Raw genomic sequence first — 22120 nt, 5'->3', positions numbered from 1 at the left:
ACCTAATATTCCTTGTAAAATAGATTTATATGATATAGTAACAGCAGAATGAAATAATAAAATAAATAAATAAAAAATGGAGCCCACCTAACTAGACGGCCTAAACTGGATTAAGATGTGAAAATCAAATTCTATTTCGAAAGCCATGAAACCAGCAAGCCAGTGTGGTAAAAAGAAAAGTCACTGAAGGGCAAGCTAAATGCCATCCTTTGATTTTGTAGCTTTAATCTCCACTGTTATTCTTCAGGGAGATAACATTATAGATTTTCTCTCATGCGGCGTTACTGAACACCAATGCCTGTGATTCTAGACACAGATTAAGATTCAAGACTAATATTTTACACTAAAAAATGTCTAATCTTCCTGAATGCCATCTTAAACTGGCTTTTTACCTTGACATGACGCTATATCGGATTTTGTATTTTTTTATATATTTTGTATGCTTCTGAAGGCTATTGAAACCAGTTTAGAGAAGGTTTTTACTACAGCAATAAATAAATAACTATCCAAGAAACCAAAAAGGGATTTTGCTTGTGCTGGCACATAGATCCGTATCTTCTTGATGGAGATTAAGAAACCCCTCAAGGATAAAACTCAGTAAGCTGCCTCTGCTCTTGCTGTGTTTGTGAATAGTTTCCCACATACACTGTGTTGAATTTATAAATGTTGTTTTTGTTTCTAATTTTATTTCTCTCCTTTCAGGCACAGTTAGCCACCGGGATTGGTGAAGATCCTGGCTTATTCTTCAAATATGATGTCATCAAGAAAGCTGTCCAGCTGAGGAAGAGAAAAGAACTTAATGCTCGCTCCCAGGAAAGAAAAGATGTGAGATTAGATTTTAGGTTTGTGCTCTACGGCTGAACAGAAAGCCTCGCCGGCCCAGAGGGGAAAGAACCCTTTAATGGATCCAGCAGCACTGGGGAGCTGTTGAGAAAGAACCTTGGATTTGTATAACATGAGTATGCAAGAGGAAGTAGGGGGCCTGCGAGATGGCCGGCATGAAGAAATAAAGAATAACAACAAGCAGCCTTTTCTACATCCTGATGGAGATGCCAATGCCAACCAAATCCCCATGGAGGAAAGCCACACAGAGGGTGTCGGCCCAATACCCCCACTGTTGTCCCACAGCAGTACCCAGGAAAGAATTATCATTTGGGGCACACATGCCCGCAGTGAGGACCCAGAACTTGAGGAGTTTGAATTATTGGAGTGTCAGGAGATGGAAGCATTTCTGAAAGAGGGACAACAGAGAGGTCAGGGAGATACAAGAAAAGAAGCAAGAAGGAAGGGGCTCTGTCAGAGACCATCTGCTCTAGGATCCTCTGGCACTGCCAGCAACTCCCCAAGTACAGATCAAAATGCCAACCACAATAGGGAGATTGATGTAGATCAGACGGCTCAGCCGTTGGACCTCAGGACCTCTGTCTCTCGGTCCGGGAGAAGGAGAAGTCTGCGAGAGGCACGCAGCGGCTCAGAGAACAACGTCTTTATTTCCACGCTCTCAGCGGTCAGCAGCCTCAGCGGAAGCCTGGCCAGTGCCCTGGACAGTGCAGGACGCACACAGTTTCCTACTTCCCTGCCCAGCAAGCCTACCTCAGACAAGTGCAGGACCCAACAAGCCACACAGCAATCCCTAATTCTTACAACACGAACCAGGGAGCAGCCCAGGGATATGGACCAGAACCACAATTCCACAACATTGCCTCAGGAAACTCGTAGATCAAGTACTGAGTATAGTGACTGTCCAGTAGACGGGCAAGAACGAAGTGAAGGCAAGGAACAAGGCAGACAAGAGAATGGTCTGTCCTCCAAATTTCAGAGAAACCTCGAAAGAGTGCCACCCTCTCGCAGGCAGCTTGTACATCCGCTCTCACCTGAGAGAGAGCAGAGGCCAACCTCAGGATATTTAGGACATACAGATGCTGAGCGAGAGCTGCAGACACCCCACTCCTTACACAACATGGCTCAAAAGAACAGCAACCATCAAACTGACTCTAAGGAACCAGCAGAGATTATCAGCAATGTCCACTCTGTAAGCTCAGGTTCAGGAACCCAACTCAGGCAGACCTGTGCCAAGTCCAGCTCCGTTCTCAGGAGGCAAGGGTCTGCAGAGTATGCTGCCAGCCCCCTGGACAGGAAGAACCACTTTAACCGCAGAGCCTACAGCAGCCCTACCAGACCTTCTACTCCTCCATCTCCCAAGACCAAAGGATCTCCTCAGAGACACCCTCCAATGTCACCTGTGAGAAACCGAGGGCCCACTCGAGCTCCTCAACTAGGCTATGGTGCTTCTCAAGGGTACAGTTCTGGTCTAAGACCTCCAGTAAAAACCACCATCAGTATGAATGTCCAAAGCACTGTACCCCAACATGGCTCTATTGAAACATCTCCACCTAAGTGCCCTCCAAAGCCCAAAAGCGTTCGCCCCAAGATCATCACCTACATACGCAAAAGCCCACAGATGAAGCCCCAGACACCTGAAGGCACCTATGAAGTCTCTTCACTACCCACAAGACACTCAGCTTCTCCCAGTCCCAAACCAGCAGTTGCAGGGGATTCAGTGGGAGCACCAGTGCTGAGTGCCTCCAATCTGTTGTATGACAAGTATAGACAGGAGTTACAGAAGGCCCGGCTCCTCTCTCCTGGGTTGATGGTGTCAGGAATAAAGCCTCCCAGCCACACCATGCCCCCAAAAGCCACTGGCAGGACACACAGCTTCTATGGATCTTTGAGCAGCAAATATCCACCTACAGGGGTGAGCAGATAATTATTATTATTATTATTATTACTAATATCTTTATTATTATTGTAACTGTGTTTTCATGGCTTTTACTCTCTTAAAAAACTTAACTGAGAAATATCTAGAGTGAGCCAAATACTTTCCGGCTTCAGATTTGCACATAGTTTGAGGTTTGATAATAATTGTAGACAAGGACAGGCAATATTGTAACAGTGTAAACAACTTTAAAATACCGTAAATCTTCTGTCTTACTTTAGGTTGGCAGGCCTCCAGCCTCCCTCGGACCCCCTGCTTGTGCAGTCGAGGATCCTTCAGAAACCCAAATAATTACACCAGAGCCAGGGGCTATTTTCCGGCCCCCTCGAACCCTGAGACCACAGCTTGGTGTGGGTGCAGTCAACAGGACTCCGTCTACTGCTGCTAAGAATAGGATCTTCACAGGGCAGAAGTCACCTCTGGCTTTCAGTCAACCAGTTCAAGCAGTGACTCCATCAGTGACTGCACCAGCTACCCCTACAGTGACCTCATCAGTGACCCCATCAGGAGCCCCATCTACCCAAAGCCCTCCAGAGCCTTTAGGTAACACCTCTTTAATCCTACTGCTATGCACCAAATACCAATTTAGCAGCAAATGAGAGAACAATAGGGAAATTAATTGAAAATGACTTTTGAACTGATCTGATGTGGAGGCGTTTTGGATCTGCTCCAAAGAATTATGTCTACTCCCTAGAGACAGAGGGAGATATAGGAGGATTTGGATAAAATGAGAAAGATGTAGGGTAGGTGGAGGGGGAGGAGAGGCATTGAAAATGATGCCTAGGAAACAGATTGAGTGTATGTAACTGTAAGATGCATTAATATTAGCTTGCTAGAGGGAAACTACCCATGACAAAACTCAACTGAATTCTTAACTCAAGGGACCTCGTGTAGTCCTGAATGATCTTGCCGCTACAGAAGAAGTTAGACAGCACTGAAGATTTTGCCCGCAAATCGGCAAGGTGATACTTTGAATGTTTTCATTCCTCTTGGGAGTTTATCCCACACCCTCAACATTTCCACCAGCCATTTTCACACCTTTGGGCAAATGTTCATGTCTGCATATTCTTATTATCATATGCCCTCACCAGAATGCACATGGTGGCATATAGATGTGGTTCTCATGCTCTCTGGCTCAGAGGCACCGCAGAGCTTTGAAGTGCAAAGCAATTATCGCTTAAGTAATGTCAGTGTTTGCCTGCCAGGCTGTATTTGCCTGTTTGGCCTGCTCTTACACTCCACGGTGGCACAGCACATATTAACATGCATAGTAGTGCATGTGCTAAGATTACTTCCCATGTTAATGTGCTGATACAAAGTAGTTAACTAGGCTGACCAGCATGATCAATCATGCAAAAGGGGTCATACTCTGGTAACACAACCCTGCACAGTTTAAAGGTAATAAGGAATTCAGAAGTAATGATGAGAGGAATTAAAATTAAACTGAGAGGTTTGTTGTGATATTTATCACAAATTTGATAAATCACATAATTAGGCCTCATTACTGGGACCATTTTCATCAGAAAATTGTGAAAATCAGCAACTGAACTCAAAGCCTGTGTGCTCAGTTAAGACAGATCTGTTCATTTCATATTCTTTTTTTTTTTCTTTTTACAAAAAAAAAGCAGATACATGACCATAGTGAACCTATTACAACTGAACATATGGGATTGTTATAGATTATGAAAACTGCTTAGGAAATTGCATTTTGTTCACAGTTTGTGTTTTTATTGTTCATGTATTTTTTCTTGCATTATTCAGCACCATTTCTTCAACAGCACATCATATCTACTTCATGAGATGGATGTAATGATCATGCAATCATTATTTAGCATCTTCCATACACAATAATCAAAGCTAAACTTTCATCATCAGTATATATCTATTCATTAAAATGATCAATTTCTAATTGCAGTGATCTTGGCAGCAGGGGAACGGGTAGCTGTGTTCATGCAATTTAACACTCAGTGACAAATCAATTACTTCCTTTTCTTAGTTTCAGTCTGTAATTTGAACAGCAACTCTCTCTCTCTCTCTCTCTCTCGCTTGCTCTCTCTCTTTCTCGCGCTTGCTCTCTCTCTTTCTCTCTCTCTCTCTCTCTCTCACTTGCTCTCTCTCTTTCTCTCTCTCTCTCTCTCTCTCTCTCTCTCTCTCTCTCTCTCTCTCTCTCTCTCTCTCTCTCTCTCTCTTTTTCTATCACACTCACACTTAACATCTCTCCCTGTGTTACCCCAGTTATTGTTAGCTGCAGGAAATGGCTGAAAAAAGCTATTGCCTTTAGCTGAAAGTCTCTAAATCCGCAGCTCTGAGGGAAAAGGGAGAGAGAGAGAGAGAGAGAGAGAGAGAGAGAGAGAGAGAGAGAGAGAGAGAGACAAAAATAAAAAAGATGGAAATGGTGGAGCAGTGGCATATGAATCATATGTGTGTTCATCTAGGAAAGCAGAGGCCTGTGACACGAGGGGTGGAAATGAATGTTTATGAGACATCAATCTCCCCCTAGTCTAGAGAGAGATGTAGGGAGGAAGCTGGAGCACATTTATCTTTAATGATCACAGCCCCTGCTCCAGGGAAAAAAACTGGCTGCAATTTCATTAAAGACCCTGATGGCCCTGTGTGTGTGTGTGTGTGTGTGTGTGTGTGTATGTAAGTCTGCACGTGTCTGAGTTGGTGTGTGTTTTTGTGTCAGTGTGCTTATGTGTGTGTTATTTTTCTTCACAATCCCTCTCCTAAACAATGAGATAAATGATAATAACATCGTCATTTAACATTTAGTCACTGAAAACCTGAGAGAGAGAGAGAGAGAGAGAGAAAATTCTCCTATAGATGTTCTTTCAAAATGCATCGTGCAGAATTTGAATGACATGGTCCATGGGGGGTGAAGCAGAGGTGCTTTATCTCCAGCTGCCCCAAATCACTGCCTCATGCAGGGCCAGTGTGGATCACAAAATTTCCACCCCCCACCTCAACCCCTGCTCCAACATACACTGTCACACACACACCCACACACACACACACACACACACACACAGCTAGAGATACACTTCACTGATTCTCCTGCTTCCCCTACTGCTCTGACTCTGTGTGCCTGTCACTTGTCCAGAGAGAGATCTCCGATCACAGTGCTAGAGGGCCAGAAAGGTTGTGGGCTTAAGCCTAGTCTAGAATTCTCAATTTCATTTTGCTATTATATTAAAGATATATTTGTGTAATTTTATGAATAATTACATAAATTACCTATGCATATATTTTACACACAATAATGAAAGATCTGAGTCGGCCCTTCTGACTTATTCTGACTGCATCAAGCAAGGATGTGTAAAAGTGCTGTGGGATTTATACCCCTCAATCCAGTATGGGGTGTCCCACAAAAAATATTATTATTATAATAGAGAGAGGGAGAGGAATCAAGGTAGAGGAAGGGAGGTTAAACGGATATGGTGCACTTGTTTCCTATGAATCACCTAATTGCCGTAATTAACATTTTCCACTGAGTAAATTCAATCCTACCTAATCACATGGAGATGAATACAGGACAAAGTTATAACCTTACATGTAGAAACCTTCATTTGTATTGGGTTTTTAAAAGCAGACATGCCTAACCCTGACATGTATGTAACAACATCTCTTCAGGCATGTAAACACTAAATGTTGTTAAATGTAAACATTGTTAGATCCTTTATAGAGAAAATGAGCACTAGTGGGTTTGTGGGAGGCATTGTATATTGTTTTGTAAAATTGCACTGTTAGTAAATGCTGTGGTATAAATAATTCATGCTGGAATAAGCGGTTACGGAGCTGCAGAGCTTTTGCTGCACAGCTGTGTACAGGAATTAAAGCTGAATTGGCTCTAAGCGAAAATTGTGGCTGCAATGCGTCCAAACAGAAAATCACTTACTGTAGCTTATTTTTGAAAGGTAATGTAACACAAGTGCAGTGGGGATACTGTGTACACAATGACTCAAGTGAGTAATTTGTCACTCCGTCATTTGCAATTTGCAATGAGATATTTAACTGTAAAGGAAACAAGAAAGCAATAGAAGCTGGCTCTAGCTTGTGTATCCAACCAGACACACTTATATACCACACAATCAGGATAGATATGTATCATTGTAGAATAAGAGTAACCAGTCAGAATAACTTTATGTTGATTTTGCAGTGACCTTTCCCTCTACAGATATAAATATATACATACTGTACTAGCAAAATGCCACTGGACGTCCTCACTGCAGGGGTCAAACATTTAGGCCTGTACAATTTTTTTTGATAGTCAATACATGCACTCACCCCCCTGTGATGAGAACATGATCCTTTGGGACTGGGCTGATCATATCACTATTTTCTCTGTAGATCTGTGTCTGTGGTTATTATACCAAATATGCAATTCTTTGTAATAGTGTTTGTGGATGGAATGTTCTTCCTCACACAGTCCATCCCCCATTGATTTTCCCATTGACTGCTGTGTTTGCCTTTAAATATTCACTTTTAGCTAAACTAAATTGCACAGACTTGAATCGGAGCAAAGAATATATATTTTTCATGTTCATATTTGCTCTGGTTCTACTGACTAATAATTCTCATCTATTATCTTTTCCTTCTCTCAGATCAGCGGAAGCCAACAGCTTCAGGTCTTTCTGTTAAGTCTCTGCTGCCCAAGCCAGCTCCATCAGGCCTGCGACCCCCTGGTTACTCCCGACTGCCCCCAGCACGCCTCGCAGCCTTTGGCTTTGTCCGAAGCTCCAGCGTGTCCTCAGTGTCCAGCAACCAATCCGCAGACAGCAGCCGCAGTGACCCATGCAGGCCAGCGTATCGTAAGTTACTGACTTTCACATAAAGACTTTCCGTTTCCTAATGTTTTATGTGCTTGTGTTCTTCTTCAGTTAACAGCGGCATTGTTCACTAAAAAGTACAGATGCACTATGATATTTCAACGAATCATTTCAATATTGGCTTATAATTATGGATATGGCGGTGGCACAGCAGGTAGTGTCGCAGTCACACAGCTTTAGGGACCTGGAGGTTGTGGGTTCGATTCCCGCTCCGGGTAACTGTCTGTGAGGAGTTTGGTGTGTTCTCCCTGTGTCCGCGTGGGTTTCCTCCCACAGTCCACATTGGTAGGTGGATTGGTGACTCAAAAGTGTCCATAGGTGTGAGTGGATGTGTTTGTGTGTGCGTGTGTCATACTGTGAAGGACTGGCGTCTCCTCCAGGCTGTGTTCCTGTCTTGCGCTCAATGATTCCGGGTAGGCTCCGGACCCACCGTGAAGTCAGGACTTCGTGGAAGTTTTGGATGTACTGAAAACAATTAATCAGTTTAACTGGAAGACAGTGGTAAAGTGAGTTACAGTAAACAATACAGGAAAATATGAAAGCATTTATCAACATTAAGGCATCATTCTCACTGAGCATAGAGTGTAAACGTGCAATGTTATGCAGATGATAAAATGCAGATTTGTTGACTGACTTGAAATGGGGATCAAAGGTAAGTGTAGTCAAGGAGAAACTCAAGGTTTTTCACAACAGGAGCTGGCTTGATAGCAACATCATCAATGTCAACAGGAAAGTATGGTACATGAGAAAGAAGATTTTGTTCTGACAAGTAAAACTTCAGTTTTATCAGCTTTGTTTTAAACAATTATTGTGTAGCCAAAGTTTTAAATATGGAAAACATAAGCTCAAGCCCTGGGCAGAGGCTAAGGGAATAGAAGTGATGATATAGACTTGAAAATCATCAGCGTAGCAGTGGAGTTTAAAACTATGATTACAAATAATCTGTCCAAGTGGAGAAATATAAATGATGAATAGAAGAGGTCTGACAACAGATCCCTGGGGTGCACCATGATCTACTGGGGCCATATGAGATTAATGAGAACCCAAAGTAACATAACATATCCACATTGGCATTGACAAATACATAAATGAAATATCTATAGTAATAACTCAGAGTGTAAAGATGAAAAGACCTTGTTTTTACAATCATTGCCCATTTAATTAGTTCTACTTACTATATAGGTGCATTTTGTAGTTCTACGTTCATAGATTATAGTGCATCTCTTGTTCTGGATGCTTTTATAGCCCCTCTTCATCCTGTTCTCCAGTTATCAGGATCCTCACAGGACCACCACAGAGAAGGTATTATTTGAATGGTGGATCATTTTCAATGCTACAGTGACAAAGATATGGCAATGGTGTCTTGGTATTGGTATGAGTGTATCAGACACAGCAGTGCTGCTGATGTTTTTAAACACTTTGGCTTCTCACTGGTGAATATTAGACAAACCTACCTTGTTGGTCCACCTAGTTGTATGGATACAAATTCAGGGACAGCAGCTTGTCCATTATTGCAATGTTGTCATCCTCTTTTCCTTCATCTGTGGTCATAGGAGCCTATCCACAGGACCCTGTTGGCTGGATATTTTTCATTGCTGAAATATTCTGTCTAAAAGTGACACTGAGGTGTTTAAACAACACTGCTGTGCCTGATCCATTTATACCAGTGCAAAACAAAACAAACAACCCACAAACAAGTCAATGTCACTGCAGTGCTGACTACTACAATCTGCTCCATATAGTACATAATATTATAAGTGTAGCTGATTAAATGGCCAGTGTGTATACTTTGTTCCAACACTCTGGTCGACCTGAACTCTCCTGACTCTCGTTTGAGTGTGTGTGTATGTGTATATGTGTGTGTGTGTGTGTGTGTGTTTGTGTGTGCATGTGCGTGCGTTGGTAAAGCATTGGCTGCTCGAGTCGCATGTGTTTTTAATGCGACCTACATAAGTGATGTTAGTTAGTCTTCCCCTGGTTACAGCTGACGTACAGCTGAGCGCCATCGCTCTGAGATGAGTGAGTCACGCACATGGTTACATCATCATCAGATCTCTGTGATAAGTCTCTGTGGACTAGGAATCCCTCAGCTATCACAGTAAACACACATGAACACACAAACACACACAGAGGGATAAAAAGAGAGGAAACATGAAAGTGCGAAAGAAAGAACAGCAAAAGTGTGAATGTGTGTGTAGGGGTGTGTGAGAGTTTGTAAATGTGTTTAAGTGTATGCATGTGCATGTGAAATTTCTAGATAAGGTGTCAGAGCCTGGAAACATATCCTTGTGATTTGATCTTGCAGTTTTTCCTGAGTGTTTATGCGCCGCCATGTTTAACTTCCATTGTATGCAGCTAAAGTCATTTACTTTAACTCCAAAGGACTAACAGCATTCCAGCTCATACATCACTGTCTATTCCATATAGATATGGCCCTGCAAGACTTTTATTTTTTTCAAATGCAGCCTATTATCTCTATATCCGATCCACTCATCAGTGTGGTATAGCATAAGCAGAAGTGTGAGCAGTAGCTTATGGCTTGTGTATATGTGTAGCACTGTTGTGGTGCATCCAGTTTCTCCTGTAAACATGCATTGCCTAAGGGCAAAATAATCAGTGTCCTGATTGCATATCCATGCCAGATGCTAATAAAGTTAAAAGGCCCCTGGCTAGGAAAGTGGAAATTAGTGGCAAAGCACAATTCCTTTATCAATGCATAGTGCTAACAGATTGCTAGCACCAACTGCAATTAAATGTCATTGAGGTGCCAATACATTGTAGCACGCCTTATTCACTCTCAGAGACCTTGAAATAAATCTTTCCAAAATGTTGAAATATGGCCAAAAATGTGCAGACCCACTCAGCTGACATTTGAACAGAAATGACGGATATTAATAGGTCACTTTCCCTAGGTTTCCTTTTGTGGCAGTAAGAGTCTCTGAATAATTCTGTGCACAAGATGTTGGAACATTGCTGTTAATGTTTGATGGCTATCAACCCCAAGAACATCAGTAATATTGAGTACTGATTTTTGATGATTAGTTTTTACTTGAAATTTGGAAATAAATATACACATGTAAAAATACGCTTTTTTCTAATGGCAGCGACAATATGTAACCGGATTTAATTCAGTACGGTTTATTTCTTTTCATCCACCCAGTCCACACAGGCTTGGTTGCTCAATCTGCAGACACCTTCAGGGGCAGGTCAACCTGCTGGAACACGAGTTCATAAGTTGTCAGTGTGTAGATGTGTGTTGTGTACAGTGATTTATCAGTTTATAGAATGTTGCTCTTGAGAACATTCCAGTGCTGAGACCTACTGTTCCCTTAAGCAAACAGCAGCTTTTGTGGGACATCCACATGAGCTCCTGGAGCCTCCGGTAATGGAGTAATATAGCATGTTGTAATGGTGCAAACTATTGATCCGGGATTTCTGCAGACACTGCAGTCTCCAGTGAGTTCCAGTCGGCAAGACTGAATGAGACTGGATCGATCTTTGAGGACAAACTGATAGCTGTAGGCCTAGCTTGTAATTGGCTAAATTGGTTTGAATGGTAGAGTGAGGATTATGATGGTGGAGGCAGCTAGATTGATTAAGTTGTCGTTACAGTCTGAACTTTCATAGATGGATGGAGATGCATCTCAATACTCATTTCCCTCTTGTTGAGCCAATACTGTTAGGAAACAATGCCTTATGGCTTCCAGAACAATTTCAGTTCAGCACTGCATGTTATGTATCTCAAATAACTTTATTTGTGAAAGATTTAGCAAAATATTAGGCATTGTCAAAACTGTGATTCAAAAAATGGTTACATTTTTCTATCTCTCTCTCTCTCTCTCTCTCTCTCTCTCTCTCTCTCTCTCTCTCTCTCTCTCTCTCTCTCTCTCTCAAAACTCTTTAGAGACGTGCAGCAGGTCTCATGGTGACATGAAATAGTGCATGTTTAATGGAGGCCTTATTTAGCTGCTCTTCTGAAAGGCAGCCTTCTGTTTGAAGCTGAGCATGGCCTCTTGCTGTGAGATGTTGAAAGGCTCCAGCATCGTTTGACCTTAACGAACAGTCCTGCCAGAGTGCCTTTTATACACTGATGGAGTACAAACTGTGTGTGTGTGTGTGTGTGTGTGTGTGTGTGTGTGTGTGTGTGTGTGTGCATGGGATCGATCAGAGGGAGCAGAAAATGGGAAATTATGTGCTGGTGCTTGATTCCTCCTAAACCTCTCAGGCTACTGTTATCATCTTATATTCTTTGTGCATGGGGACATTTGCATCTCTTCATGCTCTCTCTCTCTCTCTCTCTCTCTCTCTCTCTCTCTCTCTCTCTTTCTCTATCTCCCTCTCTCTCTCTTTCTTTCTTTTTCTCTCTGTTTCCCCTTCCCTCTCTCTAGAGACTGTTCTTCAGGTTTTTTGTGACTAGGCGAGAGCCTGATGGATGTGATTTCACTCTTCAGCTTGTCAGGGGATTACAGTATAAGCTTCTTCAGCTCATTGCTGCTTACCTTGTTGCATTAAAGGAAGCTTACTTTCTGTCTTTGTACTACAAACAGACATGGACACATTGCTCCATTGATTATCCCTCTTTGTGCTTAGGATTATGAGAGTGAACAAATGGCTGGAGCTGGGCAGGTGGATATGTATAATCACTTTATGTTGTGTGATTTTACGCAATTTCTGTAAACTGCTGATTTGTTGTTGTTGTGTGTGTTTTTACTGCATCACCATCTATCTTTGGCCAGGCCTAGATTCGTATGGGTTGAGAGCTTTATTGGACGTCAGGGCTCTGTGTTTCTTATATATTTATGATTCTTCAGTTAAAGACACATACATAAAATCACAAAAATGGCATGTTCCTTTTTAACCTGATTATATTTGTAAAGATTATTTTGACTGAAGGAACAATCTAAACAATATTCAGAGTATTAGTATTCATAAAACACATATCTTTCTTTTATATAAAATTAATCAAATAAAAAATGCAAAGGTGTCATATTTTGTGATAAACTTGTCCACACACACACATACACACACACACACACACACACAAACACACAAACACACAAACACACACACACGCAGAGGGTGCATGGAAGAGTGTGACCTTGAGTCAAGGTGGTACAACACTGATTGATTTTTGGGGGGTTATTTGTATGTGTATTCTGCTTAAACATATCCATACATCTGAAGGTCACACACTTCTTATATAAGGGGGCTAGAGTGGAGCAGAATTTCATTGTTATCTTGGACTCATATCCTAATTACCTCTTATATTTATGACCTATAGAGTGCTCCAAAATATACAAATAAAAACTAAGCATACATAAATGTCAACTGAAGAAGTATATTCACTACAGAACATATGTTCACTTAGAAAAACAATAAAATGTGCATATTGCCCAGTAGCACCCACACAACTAATGCATTTATAGTCATTAATGATAGATATTTTTGTCTCAGAAACAAACCATTCAATGGATTTAATGGCGTAGTGGATAACATTTCTGGCCCATGCATGAAAGAAGATTGGTTTGCTTTGGTGTTATGTCAGTGTTATGTAAATTCATGTTAAAATTATTTAATGATCTTTAACTCTTTAACTACTGAACTGGATAACACCTGAAATGCAAAACATATATAATAATGATATAAATAATAATAAATAAATAAAAGTAAAATTAGTTTTTGGTGTCAGTATCGGCTTCAAGATCAATGCTTATCAGTTATAGTTACCAGCCCAGATATTTTATATTGATTAATCTCTAAGTATTAGCAGATGTTTTTTAAATTAGTTGCTCTGTTATTTAATTCAATTCCAATTCTCATTCACAAATGTATGTAATATTTTTTGCCCAATTTTATACTCAATTAGAGAGCCATAAATGGATATTTAACACTGCACATTCAATACCACACCTCTCAAACAACCACTCTCAGTAAAGGTAAAAAATTGTGAAATAGATGAAAATGAGAGAGAGAGAGAGAGAGAGAGATCTGGCAGGAAGTGGGAAGCGATGGATAGTGTGAAGAAGAATGAGATGTGAGAGGATAGTTTTGTGGGTGTGAGTGTGTATGTGTTAAGAGTGTGTGTGTGCAGGCTGCAGTGAGAGAGCACAGATGCCATCACTCACATCGTCCTGTGAGTCATCCTCACTGGTGAGAACAGATGGTTCTTCCTGCATTACACACACACACACACACACACACACACTTAGTTGATGCTGCTCACAGTGTTATTACGGGCCAGCTTCCATCTATTTGATCAGAGCTTTCATTTTGTGAGTTTAATCAAATGCTTTAATCAAGTGGTGGTAGCAGTGTCATATCAGTATATCAAGTATGATACACACATACACTCTCTCTCTCTCTCTCTCTCTGTCTCTCTCTCTCACAGACACACACACACTCAAACACACACAAAGTGACTGGCTGAGGAAAGACAGGGTTTCTCTCTGTAATGCGTTCGCTTGTAGGGCTGTTCAAATCCAGAAAATCTGGAGTTGACTCTGAATTTGATCTGAAAGTGAAGTACACAGAAACTGAATGGTAATCAAACAGAGAAGGGTGAAATGTGAAAACAACCCAGAGTGTAAGTGCTAATAAGACTGATGTGACAGTTTACTTGTGCAAGACTAAGTACGATACCTACAACATTTACAGGAGGAGCAGATTCTGATACATTACCAACAGAGCAATAACTTATTTATTCATCTGTTGTAGGTGATGTCATAATGTATAGGAGCCACCGTGTTTGGTAGCTCATTACTCAAACACACAACTCAAATAAAAAATGTGATATTTAAAGGGGTCATATACAATTGAGTAAAAAAAATGCTGTTCTCTCTGGTTAGTTTACATTCTGAAGCTCTGCGCATTTTAAGGTGGAACAGTATTATTGGGGTGTGACTGTTTGTGTGTCGCTGAGGTTTAACTTTACGTTTTCATTCACTGTTTGAATTACCACAGAAACTCATTTGTAACTCGAGTTATTTAGTTTTGTAGCACAATTTGTTTGGAGACACGCCACTACTCTGAACTGGATAAGCAGTTAAAGACAATGAATGAATGAAATATACAGCACCCAGACAGTGCACTAACTTCACAAGAAAACATGAACCTTACAGCTGAGAAATAGTTTTCAACATACAATACACTATGTGACCTCAGAAAACATTATTTTATGACCGACAACGAGAACTACTTTATTAAACTTTAAGCCAAAGCAGGGAAATAGTTTAGGCAGACAATTGTTATAAAATATTATCCTCCAAGGGTCCATTCCACTCTCAGATTGCAGGGACAGCAGAATCAATTTATTTAACCTGTAAACAGGGGGGAAAGACAGACAAAACAATACATGGCTTGTGTCTGTAGTCTCCTATACACTAAAACAACACGAGTGAAATATCATCAGACATGCATTGGAGTCTAACATTGCTACATATTCCATTAGATATTATTATGAACGTGTTAATGTGTTGAACAAACATAACTTTAAAGAAAAAAATATTCATTCTCCTCATTATGCCATGAGGTAGGACCCTTTACCCCTAACTGCCTCAAAGAGGAAGCTGGCTTCTGTGCTTCTGGGTGTTGTGAGACTCTGCAGTGCAGGAAGACGTGCTGTGTATGAAATAAATTGCTACCATTTTAAAATAAGACTATATTTACAAAGGTTTATACATGGTTTAAAAATATGTTTATTGCATAGTTGTTAATTAGGTTGTTAACACCTTAAAGATCATTAATAATCATCTGTAAGCATAGATTAAAAGGGATACAGTGACCTCTTTTTTGTCTAATAAGCACAGTGTAAAAGAACTTATTGAAAATGTGAAGGTAAAGAATATGCTGAGACTTTTATGCTGAGTCATTTCATATGTTAAAGTGCACCATATTATCATCAGTGTCTAAAAAGACATTCTATCTGTGTTTAATTGATTAAACCTGGTGAGTAAATGGTTAAATGCTTTAACAAATACGTACTGAAGCTGACAGAGTTAATGCCAACTGAAGGAAAAGACAAAGTAAGGTATGTATCCAGAGATCTGAAATTTAACACTGTAAATGGATGTGGGTTCACTATTTGGCAAACAGCAGGTAACTGTTGCACTTTCTATCTATGTGTTATAAATGATAATGTGACTTTTAATGGATTAGGTGTTCACAGGTGTCTGTGTTGCCCTGTGAAGGACTGGCGCCCCCTCCAGGGTGTATTCCCGCCTTGCGCCCAATGATTCCAGGTAGGCTTTGGACCCACCATGACCCTGAATTGGATAAGCGGTTACAGATAATGAATGAATGAATGATGAAATGGCAAACGAGTTGTCCCTCAAGCATGTAGCAGTACTGCTCAAAAGATACATTTCTTTGAGCCTATTTTCATACCGTATTCGTATAGAAAGAGTGATTACAAGTGATTACAAGAACTGATCATCAGTTCACTTGTTTACTACAGGAGCCCCTTAACTCCAGAGCAGAATTAAAGAAGCAAACTTCAGACACCAACCTGGCTGATTTCATTTGAGGAAAATTGTAAATTGGATTATTTATTTAATTATATCTTTAAAGGTGCTGGCTAAGTAAACTCACTGAACATGCAATAATATGCAGCTTTGTCTCCCTCTCTCTCTCTCTCTCTCTCTCTCTCTCTCTCTGTCATTAGTATCTATGGCTCCAGACACTGTGGGCAGCATGCTAGCTGCTGCTGACTCACATCCTCTTTCCAGGCTGGTGCACTGAGTACATTAAGTTGATAATTCCCTTTTTCTCTATTTTACCCAGCGTGCTGGTGTCTGGGTCTCTCTTCCACTTCTGCTGTACAGATTTCAGCTGCTATACTTAGCTTTGCCCTGGCTTACCTGTCTCCTTTGGGAAATGGCAAAAGAATGGACTCAGCATATGAGTGCAAAACATGGGCTTCAGCTGAAAGAACTGCTTTTAACTCCTCAGAATCATCAGCAATGTAAAGGACTACCGATGGCACAATAGCACTTTCACTTTTCTAACACCAATCCCATATTTTTTACTTTTAAAACTTAAACATTTTAAATAGAGCTATTTTTAATTTATCTACAAAATATATGTCCCAATGTTTATTTTTTGTTTTACTTTTATTGATAATGAGTTTGTTACAGTATGCTTCTACTGCTCCATAGCTCCATGCAAGGAAGTTATATCCCTCTAGTGGATGCTTGGTTTTGGGACATATTGACATTAGGCTCATTTGTGGCTGCCTCAGAGTCGCTCATTTTAATGTTGGATAAGCAGGTGTCCACAAACTGTTGGCCACATAATGTATTTTGACCGATGCCACTACTAATTTTGAATTTCTAATCATTTCTTTGCCATCAAGCAGCAGCAGTGAGCAGGACCGAGGAGCTAAAGGCTAGAGATCATCCCAGCAGGAGCAGGTAGTCTGTTGTGTGAATTACAAAAAGGGCCAATTACTCCACAGGCTTTAAGCCCATCCCCTCTTTGAGCCTGGATGGATTCACCAGCTTTGGAGGCTGAGGAAGCCGATACCAGCCGTCCAAACACACACACACACACACACACACACACACACACACACACACACATATTCACAAAGCAGTTTTAGTGACTGGAGAAAATCCAGAGTTCCCGCTCTGAAAGCTCTCTGCCTCCTCTAGCTCCTGTGTTTTTGCCCATTTTCTGTTCCACGGCTGGAAGGCTTAAGCCTCTCAGAAAGAGAGGGAGAGTGTCCCAGACCCGCATAAGATTTATTCCACCTCCTCAGCACTAAAGCTGTCGACCTCTCTCTCTACTGCCCTACATTCTCTGTGTAGCCACATTACCCTCGAGTGGTGGTCTGTTCATTATTTTTTAGCAGGCAAACCTCATCCTCGTCACAATACTAACTAAAACGATAAATTTGATTTAAAGGACACATTCATGGTTTTAATCAAAAAACACTTTTAATAAAATTCTAATGATGTCTAGAGTCTAATGTGTTTCTGAAAAATAAAAATAGATAAAGAAAGAAAAGGATCTCTGGGCTTTCTCTCTCTCTGCTCATGGAACAAAAATGGTATTCAGAAAAGACCACCATTGCTCTATTCATGTTCCACGTGTCTGTAATATTGACTTATTTTTGCTGTAGATGGAACTGATTCTAAATTCAGGAGAGTGCTAAAAGTAAACACAGACAGGATGTGCCAAAAAATTCAACCGATCAAGTGACAAAATGTTTCTTTGGCAATTCAAACTGCATCAAATCTTACAGCCACGTACAAACAACCGTTGTTTTTGTTTCCCTCAAACATACCATGCCACCTTAAAAGACACTGAGCTTCTGGATGTATACAAACCAGAGAACAGCATTTCCTCACAATCTGCCTTTAAGTATTTAAGGTACCGCAATTGCTGGCACAGTTGTTCAGACCATAAAAAAACATTATCAATTGCCTATAAAAAGGGACACTTCAGAAGAGACATGAACCTAAAGCGATGCCCAATGGCAAGCATTAGCCAGAGGTGTATTAAGGGCAGTGTTGACAGTTCTAGATAACTGACTTTCTCATTTGTTTACATTCAGAAGCTCTGCATCTTTTAATGTGGAACAGTATGTTTGAGGGGAAGAAATGACTGTTGTTTGTTCGTGACTGGAATTTAACTTTTCTGTATGTTTTTATGTCTGAATTAGCACAGATACTCATTTCTTAGTTCAGTTATTTATGTTTTGTAGGTCTGTGTTTAGTTAGGGTGGAACTCATTTGGGAGGCAACTAATTGCATGATATAATCTGAAACCACAAAAATATGTCAGCTTTGCCCACATATGGAGTAGAAACAGGGCAATATCCTCAACTCGTTTTATGCTTTTCAAAGTTTGGATGCCTCTCCATAGTCTAAACATCACTGGATGCATCTTCTCAGTCGTAGCTCAGTAAGCCGTGTCTTGGTGAATCAGAGAAAGAAAGCCTAGCATATCGGACCAAGAACATTTGTTTGTTTTCCCCCAATTATTCCCACAATACAGCAGAAACAGGTTTTACCATCACACAAACAGACTGGCTAGCTAGCAAATGGCATTTGTTACCCAGGACTCATCCTCCTACAATGGTACTTGAAATCACTAACACTCTTGTGGCTGAATTCAATATCTTCAGCAATCTTCCAACAATATTATAACGAAGAGGGGGCAAACTGCCTATTACTACCCTTGATTTCAGAAAAAAATATTGAATGGGCAGGTGAACATCCTCCTCCTGTGTGACTTAATGGGTCAACTCTCCTGCAAATTACATAGTATCTTTGTTCATGTAATCCTGGATTATATGGCTTTTTACATTTGATGAATGAGACTGGAATGTTGTGGATGTATGTTGAAGGCAATGTATTGTACACAATAAACATTTTTTGGCCCATTATGTAGCGCTGAACTGAACTGTAGCATCTTACAGCTCAGCCCCCTCCTTGTGTGCAGATTCTTCTCATATTCAGACAGATGACATAAGTCACCTTGTCTTGTAGCTGCTACAAAACCTCAGACGCCCCCCTGCCTCGATGCTTCCACAAGCCCTCTGTTCCGTTCAGACTTTCACACTTTGACGCCCTGCCAGGGCAGTCGTGGTGGATGTGGGGGTCTTTGTCTCTGAGGAAATGCCGCATTAACATGTATTGTTTTCCCCGCTCTCATGTTTATCGCATTCACTGACACTTTAGTGCCACCTGCCGTGTTGCTGTCGTGTTTGAAATATGCTGCTGCATGTTCTACTCTGATATCACATTCACTATGATTATAGTGGTCTATAAATTGCCTTTCATTTTATCGTGAAACAGATTTGACATATCCTGGCATCCTATGCATTGTTACACTAGTGTGGCTGCATTTCACAGAAGGCTGCAATATGCCAATGAGTAAGTACACTAGCAAATCGCTAAAGGCTTTATTGGAGGCTTCAGCCCAGGTCTTCGTTCTGTGGCTTTTGAAGATTGAATACAGTCATGTAGAAGTGATAATTTATTAATTCCCTTTGGGAAATTGAGACTCTACATTTAACCCGTCTGTGGCGCAGTACACACACACACACACACACACACACACACACACCACACATTCAGGAAGCAGTATGCGTGCACACATACCCAGGGTGGTGGGCAGCCAGCCACAGCACCATTGGAGCAGTTGGGGGTTAGGTGCCTTGCTCAAGGACATCTCATTTATTAATGTTGAGGCAAGAGAAAAGAATTGTACCAGCCATCGCCTGGTCCCAGGCCCACTTCTCTAACCTATAGGTCACAGCAGCCCAACGATCCAATTTAAACCAAAAAAGCATGTTTTGCTCAAAATAATAAGCTTAACAGTGTGTTGGCAACATATATTTCAAAGTGTGTGTAAGTTATATCTATTAATATAACATTCCATGTTCCCCCAATTTATTCACATGGAACATAAAGCCTCATGCACTTTGCTTAAATTTGAAGTATATTTGACCAATCATAAACCTTTTCTTAATTCTACTGTATAATTATTTTGTATTCTTAAACTTAGTACAATGGCATCCCTCATGAATGCAAATTCGGAAGTGTTTCAGGATATTAAATTTCTCATTTCTTTCACTGTCTCCACTCTCTCCCTACCTGTCAGTCTCTCTCTCTCTCTCTCTCTCTCTCTCTCTCTCTCTCTCTCTCTCTCTCTCTCTCTCTCTCTCTCTCTCTTCTGATGAGCTCAGTGCTTTGTGAGCAGGATTGATGGATGTAATAAATGTCCTGAGGAGACCCTGGTTGATATATTGACTGATAAAATCAGCATCTATGAAAATCCTGCAGTATTTGACACTCTCTCATCAAATACTGTATAAGAAAATCAATAAATCATATCATGCTGTTTTAAGCAACTTAACATATCATTGGTCACTAAGGGAACTCAACACTGGAGGTCAAGGTTGTGAATCGTTATGTGATTCACACATTATTATATATGAATAAGGTCCTGTAAAATGCATGCTTAAAATCTGAATCAGATACCTCTGAATTGAGAGTTTACAAAGTCACACAAAGCTTCTCACAGATCATATTTCACTGTTTTCATTTTCCCTCTTGGGTTTTTTCTTTAACCAAATAGTCATATGTAGTGATGCTTTAAAAACAATATTACAGTGATGTATGATTCCTGTATCATTCCAAAAGTAGTCCTGAGGGTTGTATTCTCTGCTGACATGTGGCAATGACCCTGATACAGAGCAGGCTTGCTTTGCATAATGTTTACTGCCAGGCCACCTCCCCTAATTCTGTGGTTGCACTGTGGCCTGATGTTGGGCGCTTAATAATGCATGGCAGTCTGTTTCTCATGGTGGCACTTCTGTGGTGTGTTTGCCAGACCAGAACACCTGCTGTGGTAGAAAAGCACTTAGCCTCGCCTTTCTATTCCTCTTTCTGCTTCGCACAGTATGCGTGTTTTCTGATTTATTTTTATTTTCCTTCAGTTCATCTCATCTTCTTGATTTTCTGCTTTGCTCTGCTTTGTTTAGCCATCACATCCTTGCATTTCTGCTTATTTTTCTTTAATCTTCTGCTGCTTTTCTCTTCCTATTCTCTTTGTTTCACTGCCTCTTTGTTTCTTGCTCTCTCTATCTCTCTCTCGCTCTCTCTCTCCCCTCATCCCCCTCCTCCTAGATGATTTATCCCCCTTGCCCTTTTCTTACCTCGCCCTCACTCTCTTTTCTTCCAATCTCACGTTTCCTGCTTTAATCATGGGCACTTACTCATTGATAAACGGCTCTCTCTCTTGCCTTTTTTCATTTCTTTCTTTCACTTTCTCTCTATCACTGTTGATTTACTGCTACTGTATATTTTCTTTCTGTTCTCTCCTATTTCTCTTTCTGTCTGTATCTCTCTCTCTCTCTCTCGCTCTCTCTCTCTCCTTAGAGACTCTTTGTTTATGTTTGTGTTGTCACACTGCTCATGCTCTGCGAGTGCTGCCACCTGAAAAAGAGAGATGAGAAAAAAAGTGAGAGAGAGAGAGAGAGAGAGAGAGAGAGCTGAAGGTTGGATATTGCTATTAAGAATACCTATGCATACACTCCTATATTACGTTAAACATTTTAGACTGAGTAAAAACAGAGATTGTGAGCAGATTGTGTGGTGAAAGCTTTCCATACAGTGTCAGAAATGGAACCCTCTTGTATATATGTGTGTTATTACACACACACCCACACACACATTTGTCTTCATTATAATGAAAATGTCAGCATGGCTCTGTATTTAGTAAGAGCTTTGGATGAAGTTTCCTACAGAGGTCTGGTTGGTGCTGCATTTTGTGTGCGTGCATGTGTGTGTGTGTGTGGGTGTGTGTATGTGTGAGAGAGAGAGAGACAGAGAGAGAGAGACAGAGAGAGAGAGACAGAGAGAGAGAGAGAGAGAGAGAGAGAGAGAGAGAGAGAGATGTGCATGTGTTTTGTGTTTTGGGTCTGTGTTTGTGAAATTAATTAAGGATTTATACTTGTCGTCTGGGGAGATTAAGAGAAGGGTTAATTGTGATCCTTCATTTCTTATTTGGA

General features: G+C 40.8%; 1 protein-coding gene across 2 annotated transcripts in view; it reads left to right on the top strand.

Annotated features, from left to right (window-relative positions):
- The first annotated feature begins 955 nt into the window (after positions 1-955).
- The window catches only part of mtus2a (microtubule associated tumor suppressor candidate 2a), a 38810-nt gene continuing 17645 nt past the window's right edge, over positions 956-22120 (top strand). Inside the window, exons 1-3 of one of the 2 annotated variants that reach the window (XM_066651377.1) lie at positions 956-2755; positions 2998-3319; positions 7378-7584. In XM_066651377.1, the coding sequence (XP_066507474.1) occupies positions 956-2755; positions 2998-3319; positions 7378-7584 (2329 nt within the window). The remainder of the gene's footprint in view (positions 2756-2997; positions 3320-7377; positions 7585-22120) is intronic. The other variant, XM_066651378.1, reaches the window with a different exon arrangement.

Source organism: Hoplias malabaricus, chromosome 18, assembly GCF_029633855.1.
Source record: "Hoplias malabaricus isolate fHopMal1 chromosome 18, fHopMal1.hap1, whole genome shotgun sequence".
In the NCBI taxonomy this organism is placed as follows: domain Eukaryota; kingdom Metazoa; phylum Chordata; class Actinopteri; order Characiformes; family Erythrinidae; genus Hoplias; species Hoplias malabaricus.
This window is presented reverse-complemented; position numbering and strand designations above follow the sequence as displayed.